Genomic DNA, 21,821 nt, shown 5'->3' with positions numbered 1-21,821 from the left:
TCTCTACAGTTCTGATTCATCTACAAGTTCCATGACATTCCTTTCTATGAATACAGTCAAAAGTGCTTTGTTAAATATCAAATGACTGCAATTAACTCTTAGGAAAATGGTTCTTATCTCAGAGTTAGAGTGAGAGTTAAGGTATTTTCTTTTATCATACCATGGTTTCATTTTTTTCTTCTACAATTATGTGTCTAGAGGTTGGGATCCCTTCTCCCAGTAAAAATCCCAATCTTGTCATCAGTTCTTGTGCTGCAGGTGAACAGTTTGATTCTTTATCAGGCTTTCCTTCTGTACCAAAATAAAAGATTGAACTTTGATGAAGAATGACAGTATTATACCTGGAAACTGTTGCTAGAGGTAAAAAAATAAATAAAAAATTAAAAGACTGCAATCAAATCTCAACACTGATTTTTCTATCTGCAAGATTTTAGTTAACTGAATGTAATAGGTGCAGCAGACAAACATCTTACTTTTTTGTCTAATAAGCTTTAAAAAGGTAGATTTCTCTTATGTTCATTTGCATTTTTATCCAACTTGTCAGATATGTTCAGTAATCGATAACCTTGTGTTAGCCACAACTAGTTGAGAGCATTTTGAACACACCAGTTCATGTCTACTGTCTAACGTGTTTGACACTGTGTTAGTGTAAACAGGATAAAATTCAACATCATTTCCAAGTATAGTTAATCCTTGTGTTTGTGAAGGTTCATGTAAGACTATGACTCCACTCCAGTAATTTTTAATAGCAGTATTCTGGAAAGTTATGTGTATAAAAACAGAGGTTACTAATTAAACCTTTTGCAGTCCCAACTACAGATATAACAACAAAAACAACATATTTTTGTGCTTTCTTATTGCATTCAGTGCATAAGTTTCTCAACCTTATGACTGCAAAGAAAACTTTTAAAATAATTTAATTTAATCGGTGCAGTCTTGTCTTCCCAAGTTTGCAGATGGACTGGAGCAATAAGCTCTAATACAGGTAACTTTCATCTAAACAGGGTGTAAATGCCAAAATCTAAAAATGCCATTTTTAAAATGTCCAAATTGTTAATTATTTCATTGTTGATAAGGAAAAATATCTAGCTGATGTGCTAATCACACATCCTCAAACCACCTCCCCATGTCTTCTCGTCTGTTATCAGCACTGTCACCAGCCAACTATAAAAACTCCCCTCCTCAAACCAACATTGTACACAATATAGTTCTCTATTGCCAATTCAAAAAACTGTGGCATCCAACCACTTAGGTGCAAAAACTCAATTTATCAAGGATTGAGAGAGTTAATGATCCAGGCTACTGCTCAAATGCATTAGCGGAAGGTAACCTGTTCCAAATCCAATCAGGAGCTCTAAACAGAGACCAGGTCAGGGGCACACATGCAGTGGTGGAGGCTAAGATTTTCTCTGGCTTCTTCCATCATGAAGACAAAGAACTAACCAACTAAACTGCTTGGATTATGGCAGTCTGCTTGTTCTGGATTACGCGCAGTCAGGGGGTCCCAGCAGTTCCATGCTGCAATATCTTCTTATCTTTCTTTGGAGAGAAGATTTGATCAAATCAGAGGACGGGGCCTCCACCCTCAATCTTCCAACAATACTGTCAGAGGAGGACTGTGTAAAAACTCAGACTTCTTTAGCAGAGTTTCTCAGTGTACTTGGCTGGCTCTAAGTAAGCATCATTATACCCAAGTTTACAGATGGAAAAAACAGATAAAGAGTAAGTGACTTGCACATAGTAAGGATCTCTTCCTAGCTGGTGAAGCACATTAGGGAGGATCTGGAGACAGTTAAAGGATTCTTATAAGAAGTCAGGCTGCCCTCTGTACTTAAACTTACAGAGGATGATCAGATGCTCAAAGATGTTCACCATGAATGCACAAATACATCAATTTATGCAAACACAAATCACAAAACCTGTTTATTTGACAGTTTTTGAAGCCAAAATGTATTATTTTAAATTTAAACTGTGTTATATTGCCATCTCTCGAGACAGGAAGAAGTTGCTGAGCTGCACTTCAAAGTCCTGGTGCACTGACCGACTGATGTATCCAAAATGAGGCCAGAAATAAAGATAAGCCTCATCTCTGAGCCTTGTACATTACCAAAAAGAAGAAATGGATTATTTCGTACCAGACCTACTTTGTCATCATCTTCCTCTAGTTTCACACTATCAATTGCACCTCAATGTGCTCTTTGAGAAGAGTGCACACACTTCTCAAAATTGCAGTATTAGACATACCTGACATTCAGTGGCATTTGCAGGGAAAAAGCACAAAATTAGTTTTGATTTCCAGCTTCAAAAAGATGCACAAGTCAAAACACCCAACAACATTAAGTACAGCTCGGCAGTTTGCCCAGAAGGCAATAACTAAATTTTACTTTGTTTGTCTTGAGCTGCATTGAACCATCCAGTCCCCCAACAGCTGTACTTTACAAGTTTAACATCCTTCAACTGATTACACACCTGTTTGTTTCTAATTTATACATTTCTTGTAATTGTTTCAGTTCATCTGAAGCTTCATAAAGAATTATTTAAGTATTTTAAAAGTATTTAATTCTCCCCTAATGATATTAGGAAGAGGATATCTGTAAGGTGAACAACATTAGGGTACCATTTTTCTGTAACTAAGATAACAGCAAGAGTTGTCATCACACATGATTCTTTGGATTTCCACACGTATGTGTTTCTTAGTATGATTTGAATGCAAAACGTAGACTTTTTTTCAATTTCATTTTGATTCTATATGCAGCTGGAGTATAAGCAGTGCTTTCCTCTCAAATTTATAGCTGTTGAATATTATACAGTCAGTAATGATATTTCTGACAGGAAAGCCAAGTTTCAATTAAAAAGGTAAATGAACTTTAACCATGCCAATTAACAGAAGGCATTAGGTGGACACTGTCAAGCTATTTTCAGTATTACAACCCTCAAATGCGTAAACCTCAACAAATCCATTCTGAAGATGAGGATTTTGCTTTTCATAGACACTATTACTTTGTGGTGCCTCCCTAAATTTGAGAGAAAAAGTAGTAGTTGTTTTTTTAAAGGGGGAGCAGTTTTTGTCCCTTTCCCAACAAACATGTGCCCATAATTCACCACACATGACCACAACAACTGACAGCCTTCTTATCTGCTTAGAGAAGCCAGGAATTGAAATCTTTGAGTTTCTGTTAGGGCTGGTTGAAAATTTTACATTAAAAAAATGTTTGTTTTTAAACAGAAATCTGGGGGGTTGGTTACACAAATTTATTCATGAAAAGTGTCTGCTTTCTGTAGAAATGTTTGATATTTTGTTTTAAAAAATCCAAAGGCTCAAAATGCAAAAAAATTTTGGCCAAAACATTTTGGTTTTTGATAATTCACCAAAAAGTTGACATTTTTCATGAAAAACAGTTTTGTTTTAAGTTTTCTGGGGGGACAAGGGCCCTTTTTTGAATATCTAGTTTCTAGAGAACCTAGGACCTTTGGCATATCTAAAAGCTGCACAGGTAAATTACATCTGCATTGTTGGGTCCATGGTAGGACTTCTGTTCTTCACCCTTCCCAGATTTTACGAAAATCTTTTGGGGGTATTTTTCTGAGTGTTTGATTTTGGTTTCTTTTAATACAAAGCCCTGTATTTATTGTGGTAAGAGCTTTATCATAAAGGAAAATCTTGCAGTTTGCCCTAAAAGTAGCCAAAATACTCTCATCTTATCATTCTAGATAAACCCCCTTTATCCCTCTAACTTCAGCTCTCACACCTTTGTGCTTGATTCTGAAGCTGCATCATTCCTGTTTTCTTGGGACAACAGATGGAGATGAGCTTGCTCAGGCAGTTGTGTCCTGGTCATTAGATAGCTAACAAAAGATATCAGGATCAGGGCCTTGAATTGGCAAGAAAAGTGTGCTGATCCCCAAAGATGTGAATTGCTGTAATTCAGTCTGGGGTGACAACTGCACAGATCTCTTTTACTAGATCCTCATCTCAGAAAAAAGGACTTAAAGAATTGATACTGTTGCTATCTGTCATACAAAATTAGCAAACAGTCCAGCTGAACCCTGGGGCTGTGCCCCACATTGGATTTCAGGCCAGTGAGGTCTTGTATGAAATACATTGTTTCTATGTGGGACAACAAGATTAACATCAAGAATACCCTAAATACATTTATGTGTATGTTGCCAAGAAGCCGAACCTGGGATTTCCAATGGTAAATTGCAGGCTAATAGTTCGTCTAGGAAACTGTCAAGAATCTTCACCTAGAGGCCTGTAAACCATTAGGAGCCCTAAATTCTTCTTCTTTCACTTCACACCCATGTGAATACATACAAATGGATTTTGTTTCTGGGTGGGGATGTTTGCTGCCTAGGAGATTGTAAGGGGACAGAACTACTATCCCATCCCATTCTCCTTCCCTTTTCGCTTCTTCTGAAATCCTTCTTGGTTTTTGTTGCATTTATTAACCTGTGTAAACAGAGCTGGTGCTGGCATTAAACCAGGTCTTTGCAAAAGATGTCAGGTGTCTTGTCCAAAATCAGTTCATAGATGGTGCTGGTTGTTTTTTTTTTTTTTGTAGTCGATCTTGCATTCACCAAAAAGGAACTCAAGACAGTTATATTCTGCTAATTTGCATGTTGTAATTACAGATGAGGTGTTGATAGGAATTGGGTTTATAAAACTGAGTACAAGACTTCAGCTGTGGTGTGGCCTTGTCGGTCCTGTTTAGCAATTACAACTGAGATTTGGGACAGTGCAGGTTTTTGGGATCCAGGTCCCTTAAAACTCCTGCAGTTGCTGTTCTCCAAGAACAGAAAACAGCAGTGCTATTTAGCATTTATGGTCAAGAACTCTGCTGGGAGATCTGCGAAAGAGCCAAAAAAGAGCTGGCATAAAAGTGTACCTGAGTAGTAAATTGATGTACATAAGTTGGTGGATGTGGACGTGCATGAATGCACACACACAATTTTAAATGAGTGTCTGCCAACAAAGGAGAGGTGCCCTGGGGATGCTCCCTGGGTTTGGTCACTAACCACTTTGGAAGATACGGTTGTGAAAATGTCATAGCTAGGTGAAAGCCCTTAGAAGAGACAGGAGCAGAATTGGCCCTGCCGTTGCCTACCAGGGGTGGAGCTAATGGTGGTCAGGGACAACTCCTGTATAAACAGTATGTGGCAAATTAATCTTCCAAGTTACCTCTTGATATGTCAAGACAGCAACTCTATTGAATACAGTATGTGACAGCTCGTAACCTGGAACATAACTAATTGGCCATTATGTCAATGTATTTACAAGTAAATCTCAATACAACGTATATAAGTTGCTATAATTTAAGTTTGCAAAAATCCCTTTAACCATCAGTTATTTTAAGCAAAGTTCTACTAGGAAAAATGACTATGTTAAAAAGAATTGTTCTCTGTGTGTATTCAGTCTCATATTTGCCGCTGCTTTAGTGACAAACAGAAGTTAGCCCTGGGAGGGTGAGTCAAAAGCTATTTTTTTTGTTCTTCAAATAGAATTGAAAGCCATGGTGTAGAAGAGCAGGTTTTTGCCTCCAGAACTTTTGCAATAGGTGTTGATGACTGACAGGAAAGAAGCCAGCCTGCAGATTAAATTTTCAGCTCTGGTAGTTGGAATAGCCATTTCTCTGAGAGAAACATGTAACCTCCAAATACTTTTAAAATCATTTTACAGAGTAGAACCACACTTCAACAAAAAGAAGAAATGGTTCTCTTGTTAATCAACTTCTTCATTCTGCTTTTCCACTTGTGTTAAACCCATATTTATTATTATATCTGTTCCAATTATTTCTACCTTTGTCAGATTTAGATACTTGGCTTACAAAACCAAATTGATTAACCCCACAGAAACTTCAAAGATACCATATAGATTTCAAAATGCATTGGTGTCATAAATGTAAAGGGAAGGGTAAACCCCTTTAAAATCCCTCCTGGCCAGAGGAAAAATCCTCTCACCTGTAAAGGGTTAAGAAGCTAAAGGTAACCTCGCTGGCACCTGACCAAAATGACCAATGAGGAGACAAGATACTTTCAAAAGCTGGGAGGAGGGAGAGAAACAAAGGGTCTCTGTCTGTTGGTATGCTGCTTTGCCGGGGATAGAACAGGAATGGAGTCTTAGAACTTTTAGTAAGTAATCTAGCTAGGTACGCGTTAGATTATGATTTCTTTAAATGGCTGAGAAAAGAATTGTGCTGAATAGAATGACTATTTCTGTCTGTGTGTCTTTTTTGTAACTTAAGGTTTTGCCTAGAGGGATTCTCTATGTTTTGAATCTAATTACCCTGTAAGGTACCTACCATCCTGATTTTACAGGGGTGATTCCTTTACTCCTATTTACTTCTATTTCTATTAAAAGTCTTCTTGTAAGAAAACTGAATGCTTTTTCATTGTTCTCAGATCCAAGGGTTTGTGTCTGTGGTCACCTACACAAATTGGTGAGGATTTTTACCAAACCTTTCCCAGGAAGTGGGGTGCAAGGGTTGGGAGGATTTTGGGGGGAAAGACATGTCCAAACTATGTTTCCCAGTAAACCCAGTTAGAGTTTGGTGGTGGCAGTGGTTATTCCAAGGACAAAGGATAAAATTAATTTGTACCTTGGGGAAGTTTTAACCTAAGCTGGTAAAAGTAAGCTTAGGAGGTTTTCATGCAGGTCCTCACATCTGTACCCTAGAGTTCAGAGTGGGGGAGAAACCTTGACAATTGGCTATTATCAATTGTCATTTAATGTTTAATTGTGTTGGACCACAACTAATCCACATTTACACTGATTCCTTTTTGTTAAATTTCCATTGGCCTTACAGCAAGTGCTCTCAGAGCCTTAATTTTTCCCCAGAACAATTGGAACAGTGACAGAGCATCTAATAATGAGCTTTTGGTTCCTTCGCTTTCTGTGATTCATGATTATTTTAAAAAATAGTATTTTGTTCCAGGCTTGCGGTCAAGCGGTAGTGAAATTTGCTGCTATACCTCAGAAGAGAGAGAGTCTAAACTCCTCAACCCAGCAAATACTGCTCAGTCATAGACGGTGGGGAGCTTAGCATTAATCTTTAGTAAGGTTTCTGTCTGCTCAGAGAATGTGGCTCTACTCTGCTAGATGGAGGGTCACTGTTAGATGTGGCACTTGAAATGAGGGAGAATAATGTATTCTATGCATCTATGAACAGAGCTGGTAAGGAAGGGCAAGGTGTTCCCAGACTATCTGTGTTATACCAAATAGGATATATGCTGGTCAATCAATCAGATGGCTTGATGACTGATCACATTAGTTGATCAAAAAGAAAAAGAAAAACTTGAAACCAAAAGCCAATTTACTGAGATGTCCTGCCCATTAAAAAGGTCTCCAATTTTTCCATTCTTAACTATAAGTAAAATATAACAATGCAGATTTTGCTGGTGCATTTAAATTGGAAATATAAATAGGTTAAAAGGTGAATTATTTAAAGTGTTTTTGTTTTTAATGTTGAGAAAGAAAATGTTAGTTTTAGTCCCCAAATATAAGATCTTTTTTTTAAAAAAAAGTAGGTTTACAACAAAAAACTCACAAATGGTCAGAATATTCTACCGAAGTTTCACTAATTTTTTTTTTTTTTTTGGCTTGGTTTTAACCACTCTCATTGAAGTTTTAACAACCTCAATCATTGCAGCATTGGAAGAAGAAGAACTGGAACACAATGCAAAACTAACTATAACCGACCTGCCTATTTTCATTGAATAAAGATATAATAAATATTAGTAATGTTATTTTAAAAATAAATAATTCCTTTTCAAACCTAAGAATGCCTTTTAAATTGAAGCACAAGAAAAAGATTTGATCAACTGTAACTGGATTGATTATATGCAATGACCTTAATGAGGTCAGTAAAGCTGTAAATTGATCAAAAATGCAACCATGAAAATGAAATGCTCATTTCAGTATGTATACTTACATACTGACTTGATTGTCATTTTCTTCTATGACATTCATCGAAACTACACTTCGTTATGTGCTGGTCAAATTTTATGAATTTGAAACTTTTCAGGAATACCAATTAACTTGAGGGGGATATCTGTTACCAGCTTTGCCAACACAGAAATCTGTTGATATTACCCTACTATTTTGCAAGCTTTCACTGAACTTTTTAACAGCAGTATTGTATTCAATATAAAACTATACACTTTGAATCAACTTTTTAAAAACCAATTCAGAAAAATTCAAGCAGGCCTCTAGCATAAGAAGTGACCCACAACCCTCACATTCAAATTTTGTCTTCACAGGGTACATAGCTCCAAGAGTTTAGACTTTAGAAAGATCACAATCTTTCAGGAAACCTCTCCTCCTTACTACAAATGCATTTAATTGTGCAAAACAGTCTTACAAGAGAGACTCAAGTCCCATGATTGCATAGCGCAGCTCTCTTTGAAATGAAAAGCTAGCCATTAAATAAAATAAAAGAGCACTGAAAATACATTCTTACCATTTTGATTGGGTTCTGTTGGCTCTGATACTTTTCTCGATGGTACAACAACCACATCTCCTGGCACTCTGGGACTTTCCACGTACTTGGGCTTCCTGATCGGACCTGCAGCGGGAAAAAATTTAGTGTGTCTAATTTTTTCCAGATGGAAAGCACGTTTCAGAATGAACAGTGTGTACCCTTAGAGATCTAAATAAACCTAAAGGACGACCTACTACACACACACACACACAGAGAGCTACTATAATAAAGATCAGTGAACTGCTGCACTTCCTCTCTTACAGTCCGTTGAGGAAAGAAAAACTTGAGTCACGCTCACTTTTTGGAATGTAAACTCTGGTGGAAAACAAAAGCAATTTGCTTGCTGTGACGCTCCTGAAGCAGTGTCCAGTATATGTAAAAAGAGGGTGACTTAGACATATTCCAACCCAGACAGCTGCCAGTTACTTTCCTCTATTCAGAACTTAAATTTTCCAACTCAGTATGAAGATAACTCTAATATCTCTGAAGCTACTAGACAAAGATTATAGTAAGCAGACAACTTGCAACACTAACACTCAGAATACTTCAGTCCAACAACTTTATATTTCTGGGTATTTTATCCAATCAATGCCGCACAGTCTGATTGCAAGGGGAAGGTGAGATTGAGGGAGAAAAATATCTTTTTGTCAACCAACTGTTTCTCATTTATAAAAACATCTGCTTTCCCAGCTCTTGCTTAAAAATTAAATTAATTTGTACCTGGTATTTTAAACTACCTTTTATCATCATAAAAAAAAATACAGAACAAAAATTTTGAATTAAATTGATACCTAAAGCATTCTTAGTTTGAGCTTCATGTTTTCTTTCTTAGATTATTAATGAGAGTATACTTTGCTAAATGAGATTTAACAATTACAGGAAACATGAGATGAAAACAGAGTTTCTGGTCAGAAAAATATCAACACAATGAGAACAATGCTGCCATCTAAGGGTTGACTAAAAGTAGAATACTAGTAATATTAAACCAACATAAATTAACTCCATCTATTTAGCCCTTAACATTTTCAGTTCATGTGCACTTGTACAGAAAACATCGTTATAAAAATATCTATTCTGAGTTTGTTAGTTAAAATAAATTTGATCTTCTATGAAGAAAATTGTTCCAGATTAATGTATTTTACATTTATTGTAATTATAATGCTTAGCATACTAATTTTACAGTGAATGATTTAACTTCTATTTTCTATTCATTAAGAATGACAGGTAGATTAAAACTATTAAAATATATTTGTTTTGTGGCAAAAATTTAACAAGTTTGACCTACACCTGCAACAGGACAAAATTCAAAGCTAATATTGGAACTCCATTCTCAACTCACTAGACTCTGGCAGCAGTATAACCTGTGGTGATTATGCAAGTCACCTTTTCATTATCTACAGTATGCACTACATAGGAAGTTGAAGGATTGAATTCTTATCTTAATAGTACAATAGATAGCACAGGCAGGCAGACTACTGTACCTGAACACAACATGTTGCAGGATTGGAGTGAGCATCTGCCTTATACTTATATAACCCCAGACAGAAAATTTTATGAAGCTTTAGTTAAGGTGGCAAATATATTACACTTACTTAAGGAGAAAAACTGAACAAAACACAGATTTATAAACATCATATCAGAAACCCAGGACATTCTGGGGCAGGGGAGTGGCGGGCAGTATTGGCACGTATACCAGTCCAAAGTCAAGATATTAAAAACAATCAAAATTCTCTTCTCATATTCCCTGTGCACACTGTGTACACTCTCCATGTAACTGGGGTAATCCATACAACCACTTTTAAAATCCAGAAAGATGATTTGAGGGAAGGGACAGAGTGTTTTTCATGGGCTTGAGACATGAGGTGCTACACTGCTTCAGTCAGAGGAGTCCAATTTACTGGACCTGGGGGAGGACACGGATAGAGCTGGTTGCCTGAGTAGTTCCATTTTCCCTTCCTCCCTGGATATTAGCCTCCAGTTGTGTTATGGAGTTAGACAATCACAGTCTCAGATTCTGTCCAATCCCATACTGCCATAATGGAAGTTGACGAAGATTTTTCCTTTCTTGGAAGTCTGGCCAAGGTGAAATGGTTGCATAATTGTTTATTCTTATTTTTGACAGGTTTCAGAGTAACAGCCGTGTTAGTCTGTATTCGCAAAAAGAAAAGGAGTACTTGTGGCACCTTAGAGACTAACCAATTTATTTGAGCATATTTTTGAAATACCTACATTAGACCACAGTAACAATAAAAGCAAATAAAGAAGCCTCTGCATTCCAAACATTCCACTTTTTTAAAACAAACAATCATTTATATCTACACCAATTCTTTTCTTCATATAAACTTTGCAGATGGGGAGATTATGGTCCAGATTCTGCCACTTTTCGCACATTAAGTAGTATCTTATTCAGAGTATGGTACTACTCATTATAAGTAAGACTGGCAGAATTCGGCCTCTGTGCCCACTATCTTTCAGACTAGTAGAATTTCCCCCTAGCTTAGGGACAATCTACCTTCAGGGTACAATATATTGTATAATTTTGTACATTATAAAGCACCATACATAAGGGAGTCAAATACTTTGGATCGAATGTTCAATCTTCCCCATTTATTATTTTACTTTGGTAGCATACATGCATCCCAATTGGATATCAGAATTCCATTGTACTAGACACTGCACAAAACAAAAAAACCGTACCTGCCCCAAACCTCACACTGTTATCTTACATTTGTAAAACATTTTATTTTTGACCAACAGATCATCTTCGTGAATTCTGCAAGCCAAAAGAACAGTTTGGATAAATGTTAACTGTAGAACTTTTGACAAAAGTGCGTAAGATTCATACTACAGCTCACGCAGATTTCACATAAAACACAATGGAATTAACTAAGGATGATTTAAAAACTAAATGGTCCATAACACTTTTGTATTCTAAATTCATGTTACATTGAACAATATATTCTTACATGGTTTGCCTCTTAGTTATTGCACTTTTTTTCTTTAAACACACACAAGAAGTACAAAAAGGTTTCAGGCTAGTGCTTTTTTATGCTGAAACTAAAGTATTGTCAGTAATGCGTCAAATGAACAACAGATTTTACACAGGAGGTTTACTTGACAGACAAAAAAAGATGTCTGCATGCATCATTGGGTCTGATTCTCCTCTCCCACAGTTTTACAGTAAATAAAAGGAGAATCAGTCCCAAAATATAGAACTTGCTAGTTGAAAAGACATCATGTTGATGTCTTTGCTGCTACTTGTCTGCTTGGTCTATATCTGCCCGGAGGCTGTTTAAGTAGGCAAATGTCAGGCTGTGAATGCTTGCACACTCGAAGGCAGTGGCTCTCAACCTTTCCAGACTACTGCACCCCTTTCAGGAGTTTGATTTGTCTTACTTATCCCCAAGTTTCACCTCACTTAAAAACTACTTGCTTACAAAATCAGACATAAAAATACAAAAGTGTCACAGCACACTATAACTGAAAAATTGCTTACTTTCTCATTGTTACCATATAATTATAAAATAAATCAACTGGAATATAAATATTACACTTACATCTCACTGTACAGTATACAGAGCAGTATAAACAAGCCATTGTATGAAATTTTAGTTTGTACTGACTTCACCAGTGCTTTTTATGTAGCCTGTTGAAAAATTAGGCAAATATCTAGATGAGTTGATGTACACCATGGAAGACCACTGAGTACTCCCAGGGGTACCGGTACCCCCAGTTGAGAACCACTGCTCTAAGGCAGCGATACTCACACAGAGGCTGGGGAGCTGCAAGAGGCTCTTTAATGCGCCTCCTGCAGCTCTTCACACCACATGATATAAAAACATTGATTTAATTATTAACCAATCAGGATGCTTTTACTATGTTATTAACCAATTGCAGAATACTTGATCAGTCATTTTACTCTGAGAATATTTTTAGATTAGATTAGATAGAATAGTAAATTAAACAATGAATTCACACTACTGTGGCTCTTTTGTGTAATGTTGATTGCTAATTTGGCTCCTGAATGCTGAAGTCTGAGTATCACTGCTTTAAGGCATGTTATTCATTTTTAGGATTACAGATTTCATTTTCATATAAACACTCAAATAAGTGTGTCCCTGAAGCCTGTTTTACTCTTTAACTAACTAGGTCCCATCTTGCTGAAACAACCAAATAAAGCATGCTTTGGGAATGATGAGAACATAAAGGTTTTGCTTAGAGTATATTCTCCAGGCTGTGCAAAAGGAAGGGCACAGGTTAGTTTTCATTTATGGAAGCTAAAATAATTTTCAGAGGATGCTTGGTTTTCAACATTACCTGAACCATTCTAGTGCTATTTAGAATAGTTTTTTGATGGTCTGCAGATGCAGCAAGCACCAGAATTTTAACAGTTTTAATCTTTTGTACATCTTTCATAGAAATGTAAGATGCTGAAAAACTTTGAATATTTTAGTTTCAACTGATGCAAGTTAGCTCCAGATCAGGAAAGTAGCAGCCCTATCTATCTAAACTAGATTAAAGAAAGGGTGGAATAGAAGAATGCTAAAGATTCATATGCCTCTTCATGCTTCAGCCATCATTCCAGAGGACATGCTTCCATGCTGATGACGCTTGTTAAAAATATAATGCGTTAATTAAATCTGGGACTGAACTCCTTGGGGGAGAACTGTATGTCTTCTACTCTATTTTAGCTGCATTCTGCCATATATTTCATGTTATAGCAGTCTCGGATGATGACCTAGCACATATTGTTCGTTTTAAGAACACTTTCACTGCAAATTTGACAAAACACAAAGAAGGTACCAATGTAAAATTTATAAAGATAGCTACAGCACTCAACCCAAGATTTAAGAATCTGAAGTGCCTTCCAAAATCTGAGAGGGCTGAGGTGTGAAGCATGATTTCAGAAGTCTTAAAAGAAGAAAACTCTGATGCAGAAACTACTATACTATACTTCTAATGGTGGTATCTGACTCAGATGATGAAAATGAACATGTGTCGGTCCACACTGCTTTGGATTGTTATCGAACAGAACCCATCATCATCAGCACGGACGCATGTCCTCTGCAATCGTGATTGAAGCATCAAGGGACATATGAATCTTTAGCTTATCTGGCATGTAAATATCTTGCAATGCTGACGATAACAGTGCCAGGCAAATGCCTCTTTTCACTTTTAGGTGACATTATAAACAAGAAGCAGGCAGCATTATCTTCTGCAAATGTAAGCAAACTTGTTTGTCTGAGTGATTTGCTGAACAAGAAGTAGGACTGAGTGGACTTGTAGGCTCTAAAGTTTTACATTATTTTGTTACATAAGTGGACTCAAAAACAAAACAATCTACACTTATAAACTGCAATTTCATGATAAAGAGATTGCACTACCGTACTTGTATGAGGTGAATTGAAAAATACTATTTCTTTTGTTTTTTTACAGTGCAAATATTTAATAAAAATAAATATAAAGTGAGCACTGTACACTTTGTATTTTGTGTTGTAATTAAAATCAATATATTTGAAAATGTAGAAAACATCCAAAGTATTTAAATAAATAGTATTCTATTATTGTTTAATATTGCAATTAATCGCAATGAATTTTTTTTAATCACACGATTAATCACGATTAATTTTTTTAATCGCTTGACAGCCCTAATCTGAAGAGTAACTACTCCAAAGTTTGGGGTTCAAAGTCACTTGTTATAAATTAATCTAACTTTATATGAAAAAGTTTGAACAATTAGTAAGCAAGAAAGACCCCATTAAATGAGCATACTTGTAAACTTTTAAGGTGTATAGATCAGCCTCATCATATGACATGCATCCTAGGGTATTATGGAAATTAATTGAACTTTATGTACCAACTGATATTAAAAAAATCAATCAAAGGCAACTGGTGAGTTACCAAAGATTTGGCAAAAAAGTAGCACTTCACCATTACAGAGTCAACATTTCATAGAATCTCAGGGTTGGAAGGGACCTCAGGAGGTCATCTAGTCCAACCCCCTGCTCAAAGCAGGACCAATCCCCAATTTTTGCCCCAGATCCCTAAATGGCCCCCTCAAGGATTGAACTCACAACCCTGCATCTGGCAACACTTACCATGCAGCAGCATCTAAGATTACCAGTTTTTCTTTATACTTTGAATAGGAGATAGCTGTAGTACCTCTGTGATAATTCTTCATAACAGCTGACAAATGTTAATCTTTTTAATGGCTTCTACTGTAAATTTACAATCCATTTTCAAAAAGAGGAATGAAGGATGCTTCTGTCAAAATCTCTTCCATAAGTCTAACTTCTATCCTCAGTAACTAATGGAATATTAAGAAAGAGCATTAACTCTTGGGCTTAGGTTTTCAAAGCTGCCTGAGGGATATGGATGTCCAATTCCCATTAAAATTAATAATTTTTAATTGAAAAATGTCAGTCCTAGAGGATAACAGAACCAAGAGCAATAAGCAGCGAAAGTTTATTTTGTGGGAGTGGCAAAACAGAAGTTCCCTACAGTCAAGGTTAACTACTGCTTTAGCATGTACTGTGTGTGGAGTGGAGGTGAGGCCATTCTTGTCCATTTGGCTTATCTAGCGCCATTGCTAACAAGATTTACCAAATACATCTTGTACTCTGAGTTCAACCAACAGAATTCTGGCTGTCCATCGTGCAGATGCACAAAAAGTGCAAACTGCCTGTAACTACTCCATCCACCTGTACAAGTGCAGCCAGAATATAGTGAAAATGACCAAGAAGAATAGAGACCCTATGGATGGAGAGGATATATAGGGTTTACCCAGGAGTAATGACATGAAATCAAGAAAAGGGAAATGTAAGCTATGGAATAACTCCCATGAGACATGATAGAAACCCCATTACTCTGAATTTTTCTAGGGTTTCATCCAGCCTAGATTTAAAACTGTTACCTTGCATTGGTAGGAACTGCATGACTTCTACCTTTTAGGATATGACTATGAACGGTTTTTTATCTGTTGGTTTCTCACTAGGGTATCTACTGGACCGATGACTTGCCTTAACACTAGACCCTTCTTCAGCGATTTCCAATCAATTAATCCAGTCAACAGGCTAAATGAAATCATGCCATTACCACCTCTTTTCCTCTGTTATTTTTCTTCCCCTATCTTCTAAATGATCACTATTGATAGACAGATAGACAGGCTGGCTGTCTTCCATATCAGACTGGTTTTTCCTTTCTCCCACGGACATAAAGTTTACAATATCTAGAGTTTCAGGGTGGGAGTAACCTTGGGGAGGGAGAGGAGAGGAGAGGAGAGTAAGCAGACGGGGACTTGCTCCTTTAAAAATTCTCAAGATATTTCCCAGAAGAAAAGGGGAAATGGATTTTTAACTCTACCTACACTATTACCACTATTTTAGATTAATTTATGCTTTTTTTTTTTTTTAGTTTTAATTACGAGTTTTCTTTCACAATTTTTACTGTTCCTCTCCATACACACCCTGGCCACTGAGAGGAATATTTAAAGTGAAATAAGTACACTGCTCAGTTTCACTCTTTAGTTCTCAGGTACAATTAAAATGCTGCAATGTATGACTTAAGGACACTGCAAGGAAATGTTTACATTTTTAAAAAAACTTTTGTTTTTAAAGAAAGGAAAACATTTCTGCTATTGAGTTATACATAAAAAAATCCTGTAGACCCTAAGTCCTTGAAAGTGTCCCTTTAAATTTAAAGTAGGCCATAATGTCTTGTGATCTGAATACAAAACAAATGAACAAAAGAACCACAACACAACCCAGTCAGCATGCTTAGATTCTGCCATTGCCTTGCTGACATACCTTGTCCTTTCTCTGCACCAGTTCCCCTATTTGTGAAATAGGGATAATTATTCACCTACCCTCACAGGACTGAATTCACGTTTGTAATGTACTGTGAAATGTTTGGATGAAAGTTGATGAGTATTTTATTGAAGGGTGATTAAATGCCACACAATACTGATAATTTCGGTAGTTTCTTTCAGAGTAAAATCTGTTTCCATTTAGCTTAGACTGTATTTCAAGTTTTCCAGTCTCTTGACTCCTTTTACTGGGGCGGGAGATGCTACGCTGATGACAAATGAGCCTAGGATCAGAACAAAAGTTTGCAAGGGTGGTGCATGCGCTGTCTACTTCTCTGCCCACCCTTAGGAAAAGAGGCACACAATTTAGGAATGCTTGTAGGTCCCCAACTACTCCTCAGTTCTCAGGGGGCACCTATATTTTTAATCCATATATGAAAAGCCAAATGTAATCATTGCTCTTGGATATGGATATTTATGCCTTTGTGACCTTCTGCTTTGACTACTGTAATGTAATAAATGGGGCTGCCATTGAAGGCCACTCAATCTGCATTTTATGCAGAATGATCCCGCTCACCTGCATGGCAACATCAGCATCAGGGACCATATTACACTAATTCCCTGAAGACTACGTTGACTTCTTGTTGATTTCCAGGTGTAATTCAAGGTTTTGAAACTGCTCTTAAAGAAACCCAAACCCTTTACCATTTGGGTACTGGCCTAGTGAGAGACCATCTTTCTATCTATGATGCAACAGTTGAGATCAGATGGGAAGTCTAGATTTCAGTGATTGGGGCCTGCAAACTGGATGCTCTGGAGGGAGTGTTTCATTCCACAACTGCACACAGTGTCCTGCACTCTTTCATGGTATGGCTTAAAGCCACTCTCTTCTTTCAGACTTCCACTCAGGGTGGAGATTGTTGAATATATTTACAGCCTAATCTGTGGCCCAGGAGTTTATGGATTGGAAAATTAATTTAGTAATTAAAAATAAATCCATTTGTGCGCAAGGAGTATGAGAGTAAATTTTATAAATAAAAAAAATAAAATAAAATGTTTAGTTACCATTTACCACCAGAGGGTGCTATTTCGACACTTTAAAAAATTGTGATACGTAAAGCATCTCAAAATGCATTCCTCAGAAACATAACCACTTCCTTTCAGAAGACAGTAATTCAACTCTCAACTGCAAATAGCACTATAATTAGATTGATTTTCTGCTCTGCTCTATGAGAAAATATTCTAATCAGAACAAGATTAATAAGCAAAAGCCTGTCAAGTGACAATTCAGAATTGAAATATCCTCAAAGTATATTTTAACACCTTGATCTCACTTTTCAGCTGCAGAGCAGTTGGGACTCATTGCTGAAATAACTTTTTTCTTTAGCCATTTTAAACTGACTAGCAACGCTTACAGCCCCCAACAGATACAATGAATTACTACAGGGAAGACCAGCAAACGGTAATAAACTTTAGTATATTACTCTAGAAAGGGACACATTAGCAGAGTTTAATTGTGGCTCAAAGATAAACCATTCAAAAGTAAATTGTAAATGTAAAATGAAAATTCTGTTTACTCAAGTACCGTGCTGAATATTGCAACCAATCATGATAAGAAAAGTATTGGGCACACTAACATCTAACAAACATTCTCCAAATTCCACACTGGCCAGCTCCACTTAGCTGTGATGTTCCAGAATGCATTATTTAATGCTGCATACAGGACAATTACAAGAGATTTCAGAGCGTCTTACTTTGAAAGCCTGAGATACTTAAAAATACTGACACCTCCACCCTTCTCCAACCCACCAGAGGTTGCGATGACACTAAAAGATACATGCTGGGGCATCTCAGCAGATCAAAATCAGCAAGATTTCTTTGGATTTAACAACAGAGGTAGTCTAATGATCTGTACAGATCTTGTGCTCTCTTACAATGCTGAAGATCTTGAGTTCAAATCCCAGGGAAGGCCTGGAGGCAGGAGTGAAAATGAATGTCTAGGTTCCAGGTGTATTCTCCATCACTTGAAGTCTTTAAATCAAGACTGGATATCTTTCTAAAAGATATGCAATATCTCAAAGAAAAGTTATGGGCCTAATGCAGGAATTACTGGGGGGTTCTATGGACTGTGTCATGAATGAGATCAGACTAGAGGACCATCACAGTCCCTTCCAGCCTTTAAGAAAAATTAATATAATCTATGAATATTCCCAACGTCCTGCAAACAACCAGAAGGGACTGCTCCCATGTGTAAAGTTAAGCTTGTGAGGAAATACATACAGGAGTGGGGCCTAAAACAGATATCTCACCTCTGAAGTGTATGGAATGGTCCTCTTATTCTTCTTAGTTACAACTTTCAGCACCTACTGCTAAACAAAACTTTAATTTTACACTTGTAGTGGAAATTTACTCCTCCTGAAAGATGAACTGCATTTGTTTAATGTCTTTAAAAATATTAATTGGCTTCTCCCTAGTTCAAGCCTGGAGCACTATCGTCACTGCAGCAGGAGGAACTGGCCAAGTCCAAGATATCAATGATGGCCCATCTACCACTGTGATCTGCACTATAGTAAAGTCCAATACCTTCGCCAGTAATCTACTCATCCAACCAAAATGCACTTGAGTTCCTATTTCCCTTAACAATTATTATTCAATACCTAATTCCATGTCATCCCTTTGAAGATTACACTACTTTGTATACCTGCACATAATTTGTTTATGTTGTTAATGTTAAATTTCCTTTACAAAATAGATTCACCTCACCATCTTATTTCACTTTCTCACCCAGGCTCCTCCCTGCCCTTGCTCCCTCCGTTCTTTTGCCAACTTCCTCTCTCAAGTACTGCATTAAGGAAGCTCCTGACTCCAAATGAACCAGGAACTTCAGTTCCACCAGCAATTCTTGGTTCTTTTCCTACTTAAGTTATGGTTCCTCTGTCCCCTCCTCTTATGACTGTAATCTGGGATTGAATTGGGAGGGAGGAAGGAAAAAAGATGGTGATGTTCACCAGGCTCTGCTCTGCTCACAAACTAAGGTCAGCCCATGTGATTAACCAAAATGGGATGCCGATCGCAATATTTTTTACAGATATTCAGAATATGATTCTGCAAGCTCTTTGGCAGGTCTTGGATATGCTCATGGACTCTACGAAGCTCCGTAGGCTTGGCTCTTTCTTGACTGAGGGACAAAAAAAAAAAAAATAAGTGTAGCTATCACCAACCACCATCCACTTGTGACACCAAAACAAGACCTCAGACATAACAAATAGTGGAGATCTGTAATCAAGGCCTTCCTTTCTCACATGAGGAATAAAATAGTTAATGGTGTTAGTATTTAAGTTTCATGTCTGGGAATCTGAGTTAACATCTCATTAAGATGAATGTGGACATAATCATACATTTCAGAGCTGTGTGCCTTGACCAATAAACATCTCTGCATCAAGTACACACTGTTCATATTTTTGAGGTTTCTTTGCAACCATAACAGCCACTTTTTCAAAAATAAAAACTGAGATTCTGAAGAAAAATACAGTCATTTCAGAGAGATACTGGTATGCCATAAAGCCCATGTACTGGCTCCATCTTAGCCCTGGCTACAGGGTTCCCCAGAGGATGCTGCTACATTTGGTCCTCTTATAGAAGCAGCTGAAAGGTAGGAGTCCAGGCTTTTCATAGAGACCACAATCATTTCATACACAGGAGAACCCCACATAGGTCAGTAAGTTGGATATTTAAAGCAGCAGATGTAAGAGAGGAGCACAGCAGCCAGCCCCACATGATCCACAAGTGCTCAGTGGATCACTGGTGGTTTGTAGACTACAGATTAAGAAAAACTGACTTAGTGTTCTCCATACAGTGGAAGACTTCCCCACTGTGGAGGAAACATGCTGGTCTCCTAACACTGCACTTTCTAAACTACTGAAATTAGTTTTTCATATCCAAGTTCCTGCCCAAGTCTAGTAAATGAACATTATTACCACCTGCTGACTATTTCGTGCCTTACATGAAATGACTTTGATCTCAATCCAGTTCCCAGCATGTCATTTCATTTCAAGAGGACATAATTGGTACTAATGCAGTTTCAAACCTCCAAATTAGGGATGAGGCACAGTGGTAAGAAACTTGCCCTGACACTTCCTGTGCTCTGCCTTTTAGGGGGTGGGGAGCAGAACCTTTCAATGCAGAACCTTTCACAAGCTTTAAGTTCATACCCAGAAATATTAAAACAAAAACAACTAAAAACCCTGTTGTAGCTACTGTACTAGTAACGTTAGCGTAAGCCCAAAGTACACACAAATCAAATCTAATACCAAGATTAGAAAAGCACACCAAAGACAGGTATAATGTTTCCCTAATAGATGTCAGCATACAATCTCCTCTTGATGTATGCTTAACACTAATAGGATTTCCACATGCCCATCAAAAATAATAATATAGTCTTCCACTGTGAAGCAAAAAAAAATAAAAAATGGAACATCATGTACTTAGCTGCCTGATATACTATATGTTTTATAACAGTGCCTGATATTTATTAAACAAACAGTGAGAGAGAGAGAGAGAGAGAGAGAGAGAGACAGACAGTGACAGTGTGTGTGTGTGGATTTTTTCTGTATATACAAGCCTTAGAAGTAAACTTGTTAAAAAACTAATTCCTTTGCCTCACCCCCAGAAGCCTGTGGGTACTGGGGCTCCAACAGTCCTAAGGAACCAGGGTATTTTTGAATGTGTGTGTGTGTTTGTGTTTTTTTTTTTAAACAGTTCCTGCATATACTTGAACACTCTTTCAACATGGCTTAGCCTGGTTAGTAGGCCTATATCTCATTTAGTTGGAACTGCAGTCTAAATACTTGCTGGCAAATTTAGCTTTAAAGGCCAACACATTCGGTATAGGTTTTTATTCCGCCTTCGTCACAATGGTATTCAAGTACCTTCCAGTAGTACATTAAGCAACATGCTAACATCTGTCGTGTTTCTCTCATCCCCTCCCCAGCACAGATTGGTCAAAAAACAGAATTGTTAAATTACAACATTATAGGCATCAAAAAGATACATATGATGGAATGGAATTCTTTAATTCTTTGAAGTAACATATACTTCACACACTAACTACATCTTTAATTAATCTTTCCACAATGGAGAGATTAACCTTGTCTCTTTACAATGTCATACGTAGTACAGTGCTGCAGAGAGGAATACATGAACTAAAAGAGACTGACATCACCAAAATGTCATTTAGGTTAGTAATCGGGAGCAATTCAATAAAGTCTAGATAAATTACAAGAAAACAGAACAACCTTGAAGCTATATATCCCATATGAATTAGGAAAGTGTTCATTGTAGTAGGGATAATACACGCCACATGGAAAAAATAGGTACATTTCTTTCCATGAATGTGTTAATTTCAACTAAAACATTTTGTTCTGATTTATATATTTTCCTATATATAATTTTGTAAATAAAACCTAAATTTTGGTCGTAACTGTGTCACTTTCAAATGTTGTGCTATAGCTGTATATGACAGCAGATTACCTGAACTCAGT

The 21,821-nt window shown here is 37.1% G+C and overlaps 1 protein-coding gene across 6 annotated transcripts in view; it reads right to left on the bottom strand.

Moving 5' to 3' along the window:
- The window catches only part of TANC1 (tetratricopeptide repeat, ankyrin repeat and coiled-coil containing 1), a 217,418-nt gene that overhangs the window by 97,172 nt on the left and 98,425 nt on the right, over positions 1–21,821 (bottom strand). For all 6 annotated transcript variants that reach the window (XM_077829708.1, XM_077829710.1, XM_077829712.1 and 3 more), the window contains 2 exons: positions 8,457–8,561; positions 161–291 (listed from right to left, as the gene is read on the bottom strand). In XM_077829708.1, the coding sequence (XP_077685834.1) occupies positions 161–291; positions 8,457–8,561 (236 nt within the window). The remainder of the gene's footprint in view (positions 1–160; positions 292–8,456; positions 8,562–21,821) is intronic.

Source organism: Eretmochelys imbricata, chromosome 11, assembly GCF_965152235.1.
Source record: "Eretmochelys imbricata isolate rEreImb1 chromosome 11, rEreImb1.hap1, whole genome shotgun sequence".
Classification (NCBI taxonomy): Eukaryota; Metazoa; Chordata; order Testudines; family Cheloniidae; genus Eretmochelys; species Eretmochelys imbricata.
This window is presented reverse-complemented; position numbering and strand designations above follow the sequence as displayed.